The sequence below is a fragment of the Microcaecilia unicolor genome, chromosome 2, assembly GCF_901765095.1.
Source record: "Microcaecilia unicolor chromosome 2, aMicUni1.1, whole genome shotgun sequence".
NCBI classification, from domain to species: domain Eukaryota; kingdom Metazoa; phylum Chordata; class Amphibia; order Gymnophiona; family Siphonopidae; genus Microcaecilia; species Microcaecilia unicolor.
In genome coordinates this window covers 150,594,478-150,609,077 of record NC_044032.1, presented here as the reverse complement: position 1 = coordinate 150,609,077, position 14,600 = coordinate 150,594,478, and the positions used below count along the sequence as shown (strand labels likewise).

Below are 14,600 nucleotides of genomic sequence, written 5' to 3'. Positions count from 1 at the left end.
TTTCTTTTGTTTTGACTACTGATTCTGTGTAAGAACTTATTCATAGTATTGTGTTTGTATCTTTAGACATCCCTGTTGTATACTGCCGTGAACCAGTTAGCAGCAGGGAGTTGTTCAGGAGAAGATGAGCACAGCTGTACACTGAAGACCATCCAGAAGGCAGCCCATCTCTTTCCAGGTGAGCAGTGTTTTATATTTATTTATTTATTTATATCTATATCCTGCCTAGATCATGGTGTCCGTCACTGCATTATAGAGTGTGTATATGTGTGCCAGCACACATTCACATCCCACTACATACATATTCCCTTCACAACAACCTCACTGTGTGTGGATGTGCCATACCATGGAAATGCTGCTCTTGCTGTGGCATCAAAAGGAGCTGGAAGAACTCTACAGAGAAACATAGACAAGTAGGAGGGCAAGAGGGAAAAGTCAGGGATGGAGCTGAGGGCTGGGCATTAGAAGGAGCAGGAGGATTGATCCATGACCAGGAGTGAAGTAGCCTAATGGCCTGAGAACCAGGAGAACCGGTTTGATTCCCACTGCAGCTCCTTGTGACTCTGAGCAAAGTCATTTAACTTTCCATTTCCCCAGGTGTAAAATAAGTACTTGTATATAATATGTAAACCGCTTTGATTGTAACCACAGAAAGGCATTATATCAAATCCCATCCCCTTTCCCTTTCTAGGGAGTGTCACTGGGTGTCAGATGGCCCATTATAAACCAAAGCAGAACATTAGGACTGAATCATACACTGGAACTGGGATTAAAGAATAAGAATTGTCCAGTGTAGACTGACCTTTGAGACTGCAATTTCCATTTTCAATTTGAAGCTTCTATATAGATAGGTCTTTGTTTTTGTTTTTTTGTTTTTTACACTGACAAATGTGCTGAAAGCCTAGGACCCACTCTGACCTAGAGCCAAATTATCACCCTAAACTTTATATGGCATCCTAAGAATGGCAATGTGTTCTAGCTTTCAAAATTGACAGCCTCAGGAGCATTACAGATTCTTCAGTGTGTGAACAGGGGCGTTTTGAATGAGCACTCTTACTGTGCTGTTAGTGTTTATCCATGTGTCACTAAACAGCCAGCCAAACTAGGCCAACATCCAAAGAAAGATTCTCTTTTCTTGGTTTCCAGCAGTTTATTGGAAATTGAAACGGATAACCTATTGCATGCAGATAGTTGAAAACAAGAGTTCTGCTCAGGAAGGATGAGTCCTTGAGGCTGAATGCTGATCATTTGGTTGACAGACTATCAGACTGAAGGAGTGGATGTTGACTGACTGGAGAGATGGATTCTGAATTATTGCAGAAGTGAAGGTTAACCTTTAGCAGAAAAGAGATGTCTGTCTGTTGACTGGATAGATGCAGTGTTCAATACAAGGCAGATGTTGGGCATCTGTGAAGAGGATGTAGACCTCTGTGATGAAAAAGAGGATACTTTCTCTAGAGGAGAGAAATGGGCAGAGGCTGTGGACTGCTTGCTGTTGAGCCCAAGATGGAAAATTGTGGTCTGCAGGAAGGGGTGCAGAGAATATCCATATTCTATTCATCCCTGTTTCAGTTCATACCGAAACAACCAGCAAGCAATTATTGTAGACTGTTGCTTTGGAGATCCCTCCACCCCTGGTATTTACAACTTGCGGTGTTGGGACCTGTTTTTAAGACCCTTGACTTTATCCCAGAATTCTTGATTATCCTTTCACAGCTTCTCTTGCTGAGTTCTCTGTTCCTCAATTGTGTTCTCTCATTTATCTAACTTAGTCTCCAGTTCCTTTTGTCTCGTGCCCAGATCATTAATTTCTTTTTTGATGTCATGTAACGCCTCCATAATATCTAGTTTCGTTGATTGCAGCTCCTGCTTACGCTCTCCCATACACTTTTATAAGTTCTCCTTCTGAATGTACTCTGCTCTTCCTCAGAATTGGAGCCCAGTGCTGCAATCTTGACTTTCCCTGCACTGACACACTGGTCCTTCCCACCAGTGCTGTCTTTCACTGCAGGTGTGTTTGTAGACATTTCTCATTTTTCCCATGTAGCCATCACTTTCGATTGGTCATTCAGACACTGGTTCTTGACTATTGTAACTCTACATACGGGTTGTTCAAAGACCTCTTTGAGGCATTTACAAGTTTTGAAAAACACACCAGCAAAACAGATCTTCCGTAAACAAAGATCAGATTTTTTACATCCTTGCTGAAAAGCCTCCTTTGGAGGATCGATGTAGGTTCATGCTGTGTACGTTAATTCATAGAACGATCTATAGTAATACCCAGGAATATTTGGTAGTTTTGTTATATGTTGGTTTAAGGAATCCATTTCCTAAATCGATTAATCAAGGAGCACTTGCCATTTCCAGTTTTAAGAAAGGTGAATTATAAATCTATTCACGTGATGGGCTTTCCTTATAGAGCTGCCCAGTGCTGGAATTCATTGCCTCTTGAGCCGAGAGTGACGTCTGATTATTTGAACTTTTGAAAAAAATTTTAAAAACATATTTATTTTCCATATATTTAGATTAAGGCTTTGACCTATTGGTTAGCAACTTGTGACACCATTTTAAAGCTGTAATTTTTCCTAGTGATGGTCTAGTTCTTTTAATATTATGTAATCCGCACTGATCCAGTCTGTTGTGGAATATAAATTTTATTGTAATTGTAATTTTGCTAGTCCCTTGCATCAAATTAACCACAATTTGAGTGAGTTTTGGGAGGGTTGCTGCTTTATTCACCTAGCCTGTTAAGGAACTTTAGCTCCTTGCCGCCTTCACTGACGCTAACATCACTTCCTTCCCCAGACTGATTTTCAAAGGAAAACCCCACAGAGGGTTTCCCTTTGGAAATTTCCAACTCCTGTAGGTAGTGTCAAAACTGTCCCATATTTGACTTTCCAGTTTGTTTTGTTGTTTAGTTACATTTGAAAATACCTTTCTGCTATGCCTGACAACACTGTAAAGTTTGTAAATTTCAGATACATTCAGTAAAATCTCACCTAAACCAAGTTATATAACAATAATAATAACAACCATAAAGACAAACCATAAAAACAATGGTTCTCAATAAATACATAAAATCTGAGTGCCAATTAATTCAAACATTTCTGAAAAAAGGTTTTGTCTAATGCTAGAATTAAAGATAAATTTCCTCTGGTTGTACTTCCCCAGTAAATAATTTATTTTAAGCTATATAGTAGAATTGGTCTTTGAGTTTCCAATATAAAATCATGTCACGAAAAGCACTTTTCCACCAAACTTTCCTAGCCATGAGGCATTACAGCAAGAAACCATTTTCATTCGAAGATTTGCTTTCTTTTCCTCACCAAAGGGGCACATGGTCTTATGAGAACAGTCTTTCCAACTTTAGGTGTAATTTAAAATGAATGAATATTTGTGGCTAAGCAGTAACAAATTTGGAGGATCAAAATATTTATTTTGATGTTATATGTCAGAAATCCTTTTCTGCCCATTTCCTTCTATCCATTTTCTTGTCTGCCTGTTATAAATAGCTGGTGCAAACTATTTCACGTGTAGAAAGCTCTTTACTCCAGCCATTGCTCAGGATTTGACATGTTCATGTCAAGCTATAACTTCAATCTTTATCAATTAAAATCATTCTATTAAGTTATTGAGATTCTTTAAGCTGCTGCTTTATGTCTCCAGGAAGAGTTAGAAATCAAACACACTACATAAATCTAATATGCTTCAACAGGTAGAATGAGAATTGTGACCGAGGGCCAATTAAACATTTTTTAAAATGTTATGTTCCACTGTATTTGGTGATTGGGGGGGGGGGGGGGGGGGTCATTTTCAAAACAGCCCACCCATGTACAAAGTTCCTGGGTATTTGACACTGGAAAACTTTCTACAAAGGGAAAGTCTGCATACTTTGGCCTTTAAAAACTGCCCTTAGAAACAAGTGACTCATGGACTTTGCTCTTGCGTTTTCTGTGAGCTGAACTTAGCTGGGATATAGCAAATGTATAATTGATCTTGCCAAAAACATGCTCTTGGCACATCTCCCTCCTGTGCCCCCTTAGCCTTTCAAAAAATACGATGAAGTCCAACATGATAAGCCAATAATAAAATATACATGTGTGAGAAAAGTACCCTCGGATAAATTTTTCAACCATACTGGACCCAATATTGAAAGGATCTCAGGATGATTAATGAATTCTCTTTCATTGGGTACTTTTCGTATGGCACTGAAATATTTTTTTGTGCTTCGTATTCACCCATGCCAAATTAATAGTGAACACCCTAAGTGAAAATGTGCTGTGAAGTCTAAATAAATAAGCGTCCTGACCTTTTTGTGTAATTCTTATCTAAACTTTTTGAAACTGTTCAGTTATTCTCCAGATGCTGTCCAATTAAAAGTGGCACAGCAAGTCCCCTCCAGCAAGTAGAATGCTTAACCATGGGTTTCATTGAATGACTGTTTCCAAGGACTCGGGTGGTGACTTGCAGACTGTAGTAGCTGTCTCGAGGGTATAAATTACTTCCCTTCTGAAATCCTTGGAAGCAGTTATTCAATGAAACCCACACAGCTGGGTGTTCTGATTATAGGAGGGACTTGTTGTGCCACTTTTAATTGGACAGTGGGTATTATGATACTGTTCAATTATTTTCCAAACGCTGGCATTTATCCAAGTTGTATGATGATCTGACCTTATTTTTGTGGTGTTTTTATTTATTTATTTGTTCACAATTAATTTGGCACATGTTAATAAAAAGCAAAATATATAGTTCAGCGTCGTACAAAAAATTAATTAATCATTATGAGATCCGTTCAATATTGGCTCTGGTTTGGGTGAAAAGTTTATCTGAGGGCACTTTTCTCACACACACATTTTATTATTGGCTTACCATATTGGACTTTATTGTCTTAGTTTTAATATTTTTGTCCAGTATAAGAGTTTATAGCTTGTATGTGTAAAATTATAGGCATTGTAGAAACCTTTGGGTATTGTACATAGATTGGGGGGAGGGGGGCCAGTTTTGAAAAGTGGAAAAATATCTACTTATGTTGCTGTGCAGGTGGTGTTTTGGACCCGGTGGTTTTCTCCCACTCCTTTTTCTTTTTTTCTTTCCGGCTTAATTGAGATCAGGTTGAGATCTGGCCCCATGAGTCATCAGTTATTTGCAATACCTAAGGATATTTTTCTGTATTTTATATTCTGAATCCCTCAAAACATACTCAGGTGTTTGCTGTGATCATCCTGGTCCAGGAGACTCTTAGCTTGACTCCCTTTAGAATCCTACAATCATGGATCCTGGCTGCAGCCATTCAGGCATAACTCCTATACAATAAATAAAAAATAAATAAATAAATGAGTACAACTTCTCCACCCCACATCCTTGCAGGACTGTGAATACTGCCTTTACAGCCCCCCGAGCTTGGCCCATGGAGTTGAACCAGGGCTCCACAGATGATAGTACACAGCAGTTAATACCTGAGCCACCAGAACAATCTACAAGGTGATTTTCTGTGTTCCACATATACTTGTGAAGTATGAGACAGTACAAAGAGAGCATGACTTGTTCGCCCACATTTTTCAAGAATATAAGGGAGTCTTCTATTAAAGATTAGCTCTAGTTATCTGCAGCAGGGCCTATTTTATTCATATGGGTCCTACTGCAGATAAGTTGAGCTAATCTTTAGTAAAAGATCCCCTAAGTTAAGATGTTGCTGATTATATATTTGATGTACTGAATTATATTTGCATATGTTCCGACTATTTCAGATGATCCTGCTGTGTGGGCAGGATTGCTGGCAGCCTGTCACACTGAAAACACAGTTTCCTACCTGAGGAATAATATTCCCAAGAGGACAGGTCTTGAAATGGTATTTGTCACTGCAGTTTCAGATACGAGTAAGTAACCAAATACCCATATGTTTGATTGCTTTTAGCAAAGAGCTTATCACTTTTTTTTTCATCTTATTGGGCCTGCTTTGGAAATGTCATAGTTTAGGTGGGTTAACACCAGGTAGCGCTCATTAAAGTTGTAAAGCAGACTTCCTGTTGAAAGCATTCTATTCAACTATAGCTGAGGAGGAACAGAATTCAGATGCTAATTTTTTGCAGAATTAATCGAAAAGCATATGCTACATCACTATTCATAAAAACCTTCTTCCTATTTCCTTTTTATTTCACAATCTAATTTTTGAACATTTTTTCCATTTTTTAAAAAATGTTTTCATTTCAATATAACTGTGCAGTCTTATTCCAACATTCTTTTATATCCACAGTTGAACCCACACTGATTCAGAACAACTTAACTGAACCAGCTTTAGTGGCTCTACTGTGCCACTCTGTGTTACTTTTTCTTGCTTCTTCAGGAGCTGCCATGACAGACTATATTGCTACAATAAAACAAAAATGATATAAACACACTGGGATATTAATCCTTGCAAAGGCTTAAGCTATTATGAATCTACAAACTTACTGCTCAGTTCAGAGCTCAGACTTATTCTCATCGGCGTTTCTTATTTCAAAATGGTGTCTGGATTTAAATAAGACACTGTCAAAAATTAAACCAATCCTTGAAAAGAGCAAATAATACTCAGCTTTTCATTGGATCCACTGTATGAATGACAAGCTAGACCTCCAGTTTTAAACTTTAATCATGAAATTAACACTGTCCATCAAAATTTCCTATTAAAAAGATTTCTTATTTAAAAAATACACCCCGCTGAATTGCGAAATTCAATCCTTTCGGTTCCAAAACTCTTCAGTTTAAAAATCCACCTTTGTTCCAAACAAATGTGTTTTTTTCCCCCTTGGATTATTCTTCACTGTACCTATAATGAAACATTATAAATCATTAAAAATCATGATTAGCTGATATACATTGGAGCTTTTAGTATTTTATGAGCATGGTAAAAACGATGTTCATTAATTCATAATTTAAAAGCTCTAGTAGATTTGCCCACATACAATTTGGGAACTAGGCACCTAATAACATAAACTACGTGAGTACTATTACAATCAGTATGGTTCTTCAAAAATAACAAGAATAGATGAATTTCCTATTTCTCAATTGATTGGTCACCATAAATGTAAAAGACTTTGTTAATCCAGTGGATGGCTGTACATACTTTGAAGAACCATACTGATTCCTCTTCCAAACGTGGCATGCATGCATCCGAACTTTATCTAGTAAGTACTGCATATAGTGATCAGTATGTAAACATCCCCAGAGCAGAATCAGATATCATTTTGGAGAATCATTACATAGTCCTGCAGGACCAGCTCTTGTCCTGCATTAGAAAGCATGCAGTGAACCTATTCATGGTAAGTAGGAGTGAGCCATATATCTTCTAGTGCTATGTGGTAAAAATGAAGCATAGTTGATGAAAAACAATGTCTTTGTGGGAACTCTTTTCAGTCATTTTTCATTTCATAGGATAAAATTTTGTTTATAATTACCTTAAAGTACATGTTTACTAATGAAAGTGAATTTTTTTAATTAATCCACCGTTTCCTTTATAGATCATTTGACAACTGTATTTCATTACAGTATAAGATGTAGAATAGACGATAACAACAAAAGAGTGAGGCAAAAAATTCTGAGTATTTCCAAACCTCAGAGCGTAGGACCTTTAATATAGTCAAAAAATTTCAACACATCAAAGATCCAACATGGCGATGTTTCAGCATGTGAGCCTGCTTCAGGGGTCAACAAACCTTGTGAAAACAGATTCATATAAATTAGCTGTACATAAAAATACTGATAATACAATTAAAAACATTAAAAGAGCACATAGCACCCATAAAAAAAAGAGTAAAATTATGATTACATCAGGGAGAATAAAAATATGATGGTGAAATTTTATCCCAAGGGAAATAAGGCAACTCAATAACTATCTGACCGTTCACAAATTCTTGAAGGCTTTTCTTTTCAAGAAATTCCTACACTAGATATTAAATTTGGTTATAGCCAAGGTCTTTCTCCTCACCTCTACTTTTTCAAGAATGTTCCTTTAGCTCTTACAGTTTTCATAACATGTATTGTACATTAACTTGTACTGTTTATTACTTATGTTACTCAGTAGGGGAACTACCGCTCAAAAAATCCAAAATATCAAACAAGAAAAGAGCGGGTTTATATGAATGGGAACCCTGTTCAAAAACAATGATAAGGAAAAGTGGAAAGGACCTCAGATAAGTGACATACAGCAATAATGCTGAACAAATTGTGCTCTACATGAGAGTCACTACAAATCAATCACTGGTCACTTTCTCACCATCCTCCTACGTGCTCAAATTTTGTAACAAACAAATCAAATATTAAATATCAAATATTAAATATCAAAAGCTACATTGCCCATAATGTTAAACATCACTTAGCTGCAAAGCGGTCGCCATCGAGCTTCCCTGCCCAACGGACCCGTTTCACCACCACAGGGCTTCTTCAGGGGCAAACAGGGGGACCCTCAGCATGACCATACTTTGACAACTGGACAATCTTGCAAACTACCATCCAAGACACTGGCTTTCTGTAAGGAGGCAAAAACTGTCATTCACAAAACAAATGATTTAAAAAAATTATATTCCTAATATACTGGACATCCATTCCGATAGAAACTGACAACAAACTGGTCTTTATTATATCAAATTTTTAAAACATTTACTGATCTTTCAGAGCACCTAATGGAAGTTCAGGTTTGAAAACATATTCCCTCTTCTCCAAAAGTACTGGAAAGGCTTTTTTTCACATGATTTTGAACTCATGCTTCTCAGTAGGTTAAAAATGCCTTTTCATATTTCCAGGTAAAGGAAAGGCCCATCTTCCAATGAGCTACACCCAATCTCTGGAGAACTGGTCTCTGTACCAGGCTGTGACTGGTTTAAATGATGCAGGTAGAAGCTCAGAAGCCGAGGCACTCTGCACAAAGGTATGGATGACTGTGGAATGGTAAGGTGCTTTCAGACAATCTTGTTGGTTTCTTTCTGAATAACATACACTGAAACTGTATAAAACTCAAGAAGTCTCTTAATTTCAAAGCTCACACATTGGTCCTTATTTTCAGAAAGTGGCACTTGCACAGCTCATTGAATCAGTTCAGAGCTTGCACATCAGGGGTTTCAGGAGGGTGTTCTTGGAGTGACTATTTGTGCAGCAGCCATCCTCACAAGCTGCCATCTGCTCTGAAGCTTTCCCTCTGTGCCACAGTCCGCCCCCCTCTGATGCAATTTCCTGTTTCCAACTGGGCGGATTGTGGGAGAGGGAAAGCTTTGGGGCAGCTGGAGAGCAATCTGTGCATGGATAGTCCGGCCCTGCCTTGTCCAGCAGACACACTGCAGGAGCAACTGTTTTTCTCCTCCTCTCCTACCCTTTTTCTTTGACCTTCCTCCTTTGTTATTCCAGCCTCAAATGAGAGTTTCACTGCTTCCCTAGCTTTATATTTGGCCATACAAATTCTCTCCCATGACACACTGCATGTTGTGTGGTGTGGTTGATGTGCCAAAGCATATTTTGAAAATATAGATATGCCTTGGTTTGAAGTAATCAGAAGTGCTGATATGTGAGATGAATCTTAAGGACCTAGATATATATATACCAGAAAAGAAAAAGTTGGGAGATATATAAAAATATGCATTTAAATATTTCAGTGGTATTAAGTGCAGAAGCAGCAAACATTTTTCAGCAGAAAGGAAATTCTAGAACTAGAGGTCATGACATAAGCCTAAACTAGTGGAGGTAAAAATAGTAACTGAATTCCAGGGAACATGGGGAAAAGCTCAGAGATTTCCTACTAGTTCTGCTATTTAATACTTATCACTAATGTAATGTTAGCAAGTGACGAAAATGCCATGTGCTAGTTTTATTTCATTTCATTTATTTATTTATGACCTTCACATCTCACAGTTTCTAATTAATGGAACAAATAAATATTACAAAAACAATAAAATACAACATAATTTTAATTCTGCCTGTTTTAATTTAACAACTCAAATAATTTGGCACAATTATTACATTTCAAAGGCTATTAGGATAAGCCAGGGGTTCTCAACCCAGTCCTTGGGACACACCCATCAAGTCTAGTTTTCAAGATATCCACATTGAATATGCATGAGATATATTTGCATGCACTGCCTTCCTTTTATGCAAATCTATCTCGTACATATTCATTGTGGGTATCCTGAAAACCTGACTGGCTGGGTGTGTCCCAAGGATGGGGTTGAGAACCCCTGGGATAAATTAATGTAAACAAAAGTGCTTTCATTTTTTCTCTAAAATATAATCCTGTTCAGCCCTTAAATCTAAAAGCAGATTATTCTAACTTTGCACATCTATGACTGAAAAAAAGATTCAAGCATGTGTTGAAGAAGCATTCGAAACAAAATGAACAGAGGATAGATTCAACCAATCCTGATCTGAACGTTGTCATTGCAACAAACTTATTAATCTGAGGCTATTTTGTTTTGAGGTCTTAAAAACAAGGAGCAATAATTTAAACTAATTGTGCAGTTCTTTGGATAACCAGCACAATTGTTGTGGTACAAAAGTGATATCTGTTATATGAACACCAGAAATACTTGCTGTTGCGTTACAATTAGCTGTAAAGCATTTAAATTTGCGCCTAGTGTAGACATTAAAAATGACAGTAGTCCACCAATGGTAATATCAGTGCTTGAACAATCAGTCAAAAATCATCAATATTTACAGGAATTGGGCTACCATTGACTCAGATATTTGAGGGGAAATTATGATTGGTTTTACTCAGTCTAACTGTAACTTCTGTTTTAATAAGATTTAAGGCCAATCCATGTTCCGTAAACTATTCTTGTGTCTTGCTAAATTCCTAAAAAAAAATGTAGCAAACAATTATGCTCTGTGGCTTTCCAACATTAGTATAAACCAGGCAAAATACGAATGGTTAGGACTTATGTTCCTTATTTGTCATTTTACCTGACAGGTTTATTCTTACAGTTTGACAGGGTTTATAATCCACATATGTCCACATACTTTCAGTAGCAGAAACTGAAATGTCTTCAACTCTAGTCATCTTACTAGATGACCATAATCTGCTATCATTTACTATGTTACTATGGGGCTGATTTTCAAAAGAGAAAAATGTCTAAAAAGTGACATGTCTGCATTTGGTCGTTTATCTCACAAAAACGTCCAAATCAGTATTTTCGAAACCTCTTTTTAGATGTTTTTCTCTGAAGGATGTCTAAATCTCGAGGGGGCATTCCAGGGGCGTGTTCAAAGCGGGACTTGGGCGTTCCTAAGACTTAGATATCTTTCAGCCATAATGGAACAAAACAAAAACGTCCAGGACTAAGACGTTTTGAGCTAGACCTGTTTTTATTAAGACTAAGGCACAAAAAGCTGCCCCAAATGACCAGATGACCACTGGAAGGAATCAGGGATAACCTCCCCTTACTCCCCCAGTGGTCATTAACCCCCTCCCACCCCAAAAAATTGTGATGAAGAACATTATTTGCCAGCATCAGTTGTCATACTCAGGTCCATAGTATTTTCGAACACAAAAGATAGACGTTTATCTTTTTCAAAAATGACCTTCTTGCCTGTTCAGAATTTGGACGTTTTTGTAAAACGTCTAAATACTGATTTAGACGTTCTATCGAAAATGCCCCTCCATGTTTTCTAAGCCTTTGTGTCAACTATGATTTAGATTTGAAAAATAAAAAATACTTACAAAGTAGGATATTGATAATTCTAAAATGTAATTGGAGGGCTTTCTTATTCTAAATATATTAATATTATGCTGCATTTTATTTCACAATCTAATGAGAAACAGCAAAATGATTCACAAGAGAGAAAAAAATATCCATTGGTTATTTAGTGAGAAAAATATGGTGGTTTCAGATCTCTGAAATGGTTATTCATTTACTTTCTAAAGCAGACCTTCCTGATAGTGATTAGTTGTTAAGAGTCTGAGTTATCAATGGCTTAGCCCACAGGCACAAAGGAGGAGAATATGTGGTAACATTTTAGCCATAATTGTACCTAAATAATAGAAGGACAGCAAGTTAAATCTTCATGTGTTGTTTTTCCAGAGCTTAAAACATTGCTCTGATCAACCAACTCTGCTCTTGCTCCTGAGGCAAGTCGAGTGTAAACAGCTCCTGCAGTCATGCGAACAACTTCCAGAAGCCATCTTGGAAGAACTGAAGAAAACAGTTGCGTCCAATTCCACTTCATTAGCAGCTTGGATTGTAAGTCCCTATTTTCTCTTCGCCTCTTTCTTGTTCTCTTCATCTAATGCAGTGGTTCTCAACTTAATGCTTGGGGCATCCCTAGGAAGTCAGGTTTTCAGGAGATACACAATGAATAAGCTTGAGTTAGATTTGTGTACACCGTCTCTTTCGTATGAAAATCCATCTTATGCATACTTCTTGTGGATATCCTGAAAATCTGACTTGCTGGGTGTATCCCAAAGACTGGGTTAAGAACCACTGATCTCGTTTGTAGACCAGAATTAAATTTTGGTCAAAAATAGTACAAATAAAGTACAAATAAACACTATAAAAAGTGCAAAATTCAAAAATCTAGCCAAAAACCTACAGCATTTATTGATATTTTCCTTATACAATTTATGTATGGATTTTTCCCTCTTCTAGAATTTGCAGGGTTTTAAGGGGGTAATCTTATATTCTGCAGGTGCATAAATAATATGCAATGCATTTCCTTGTGCTTTCAGAACTCAGGAAATTTATTATGCACAACAGCAAATTTGTGTGTATATTTACACCTGCTCTTATTATGCCCCAGTTTTGTGGGTACTTTGTCTACATACACATGTAAATATTGACCTCTCCCCAAGTACACCTCCTTTCAGTCCAGGTAAGCTGTGCATATACGGTTTTGCCAGTTTTCACATCTAACTGCACCATGCAAACTGCTTAACTTACAGGGCGCAATTCTCTAACTTGGCCCCAAGATGTAAGTACCACAATTTCCTCAAACAAGAAAAATTTATTACAAGTTTCCCTTTAGATAAAGGTTTCCAGTGATATTTGTTGGTTGCAAAACTTACTTTTTGACTAAGACGCTTTTACAGTACTTGCCTATGGTGCTTGACACAAAAGGCATATGTTTTATCAAGCTTGGTATTGGTGTCACCTGGTTCTAACTGCAGTATCATTTGTACAGCTGAATCACATACTTATTTCTTTTGCCTTTATAACTGTAGCTTGTCCTGTTTAACTCTGGTTTACTTACTCGTAACCACTTTGTCAAAAGAAAGTAAGATAGCTGTCATATTGCCTGTGAAAGTGAATAGCTTCAACATAGCAGGCCACAATCATACAGAAGATAATAAGAACATTTGAATACACTTTGTGTGAATCAACATGCACATTTTCCAAAGATGATACATATATCAGTTTTTAAGACCATTTTCAGAGGTGTAACCTTTATGATCTCAAAATTGCATGTGTATTATCATCTTTGGTTAATTGTTATATAGGTCAAGTAAAAAATATAACCACCTTAAAGAATTCAGTTTTCTCTAACCCTACTAGAACACTGCACTACAAATATGTGTTTTGACCTTAAATGGGCAATTGATTGACATTTCCTAATTTCTTGCTTTGTTTCAGTGGCTGGCAGAGGTATACCAATCCCAAGGAATTATGGTTGGGGCTGAAATGTGTTATAGAAAAAGCCTACAGCTGGCATCACAACAGAGTAACTGGAATGGGAAGTTATCCAGCCTCCTTCGGCTAGCTATGCTTGCTCTTAAAATTTGTTTGGTAAGGTAACTTTTTAAAGTTGCAAATGAAGGTGACATTTTCAAAGGACTGGTTTGGAAGGAGGAATGCCATTTGCTTAATTATTGAGAAAACAAAAGAATAGAATTATAGTTTCTGAGGGTATCTGAAGCTCTTGTGACTTAACTCTGCAGTGCTGGGAGTGGCTAAGTACGTTAGGGTTCTGCAGGGCTGATTCAGTTCATTCTGGTGCTTCCATGATTCATCTTATATAGGAACTTCTCTTAAGATGAGTAAGTTCACTAGTTATTGGGTTACTTCCCTCTAAGTACTTACAGAGCTTAGAGCGGGGCCCAAGCCCTCAGGTTTGTATGCTCAGTCTGAGCCAGGCACAAAATATCTGAAGGTTGGAGGGTAACCAGAAGTCGGATAGATAAAGGCCCTGATCAGGAACTTTTATATGGTAAGAACTGGAGTCAGAGCTTATGATGATGAAGCAGGTTCCACAGCTATAGTAGGATGTGGCTACAGATCTTTACTAGGAGTTAGTAACCTGAAACAATGGCTAGAAGTACACCAGAACTGCAGACCTATAAATGGAGTCAACAGGTAGACAGTGAATGAACCTGAAGCAACAAGGGCTTTGTGTACAAGAGGCTCAATACAAAGGGGGCTGATTAGCCTTCAGGTTACTGTAAAGAGCATCCTGCTTTCCAGCATCCTTTTTATGTTAATTGTAGCCAATGTCTAATACCTAGGGAGGTGGTCTTGAGAGATATATGGCACAATTTTCTGTTTTACATTTACTTTCATCCCCAGTCATCCTTAAGAGCATTACCCCACCAGGTTACATTAACAAGGCCAGAACACGGAAACCTAGTCAGCAGGATGGAGTCCCAACCAGAA

At 37.5% G+C, this 14,600-nt stretch overlaps 1 protein-coding gene across 3 annotated transcripts in view; it reads left to right on the top strand.

Annotated features, from left to right (window-relative positions):
- Positions 1-14,600, top strand: part of TTC37 (tetratricopeptide repeat domain 37) — a 234,110-nt gene that overhangs the window by 183,665 nt on the left and 35,845 nt on the right. For all 3 annotated transcript variants that reach the window (XM_030193398.1, XM_030193400.1, XM_030193399.1), the window contains exons 34-38: positions 67-178; positions 5,748-5,876; positions 8,778-8,902; positions 12,039-12,197; positions 13,584-13,736. In XM_030193398.1, coding sequence (XP_030049258.1) covers positions 67-178; positions 5,748-5,876; positions 8,778-8,902; positions 12,039-12,197; positions 13,584-13,736 — 678 coding nt within the window. The remainder of the gene's footprint in view (positions 1-66; positions 179-5,747; positions 5,877-8,777; positions 8,903-12,038; positions 12,198-13,583; positions 13,737-14,600) is intronic.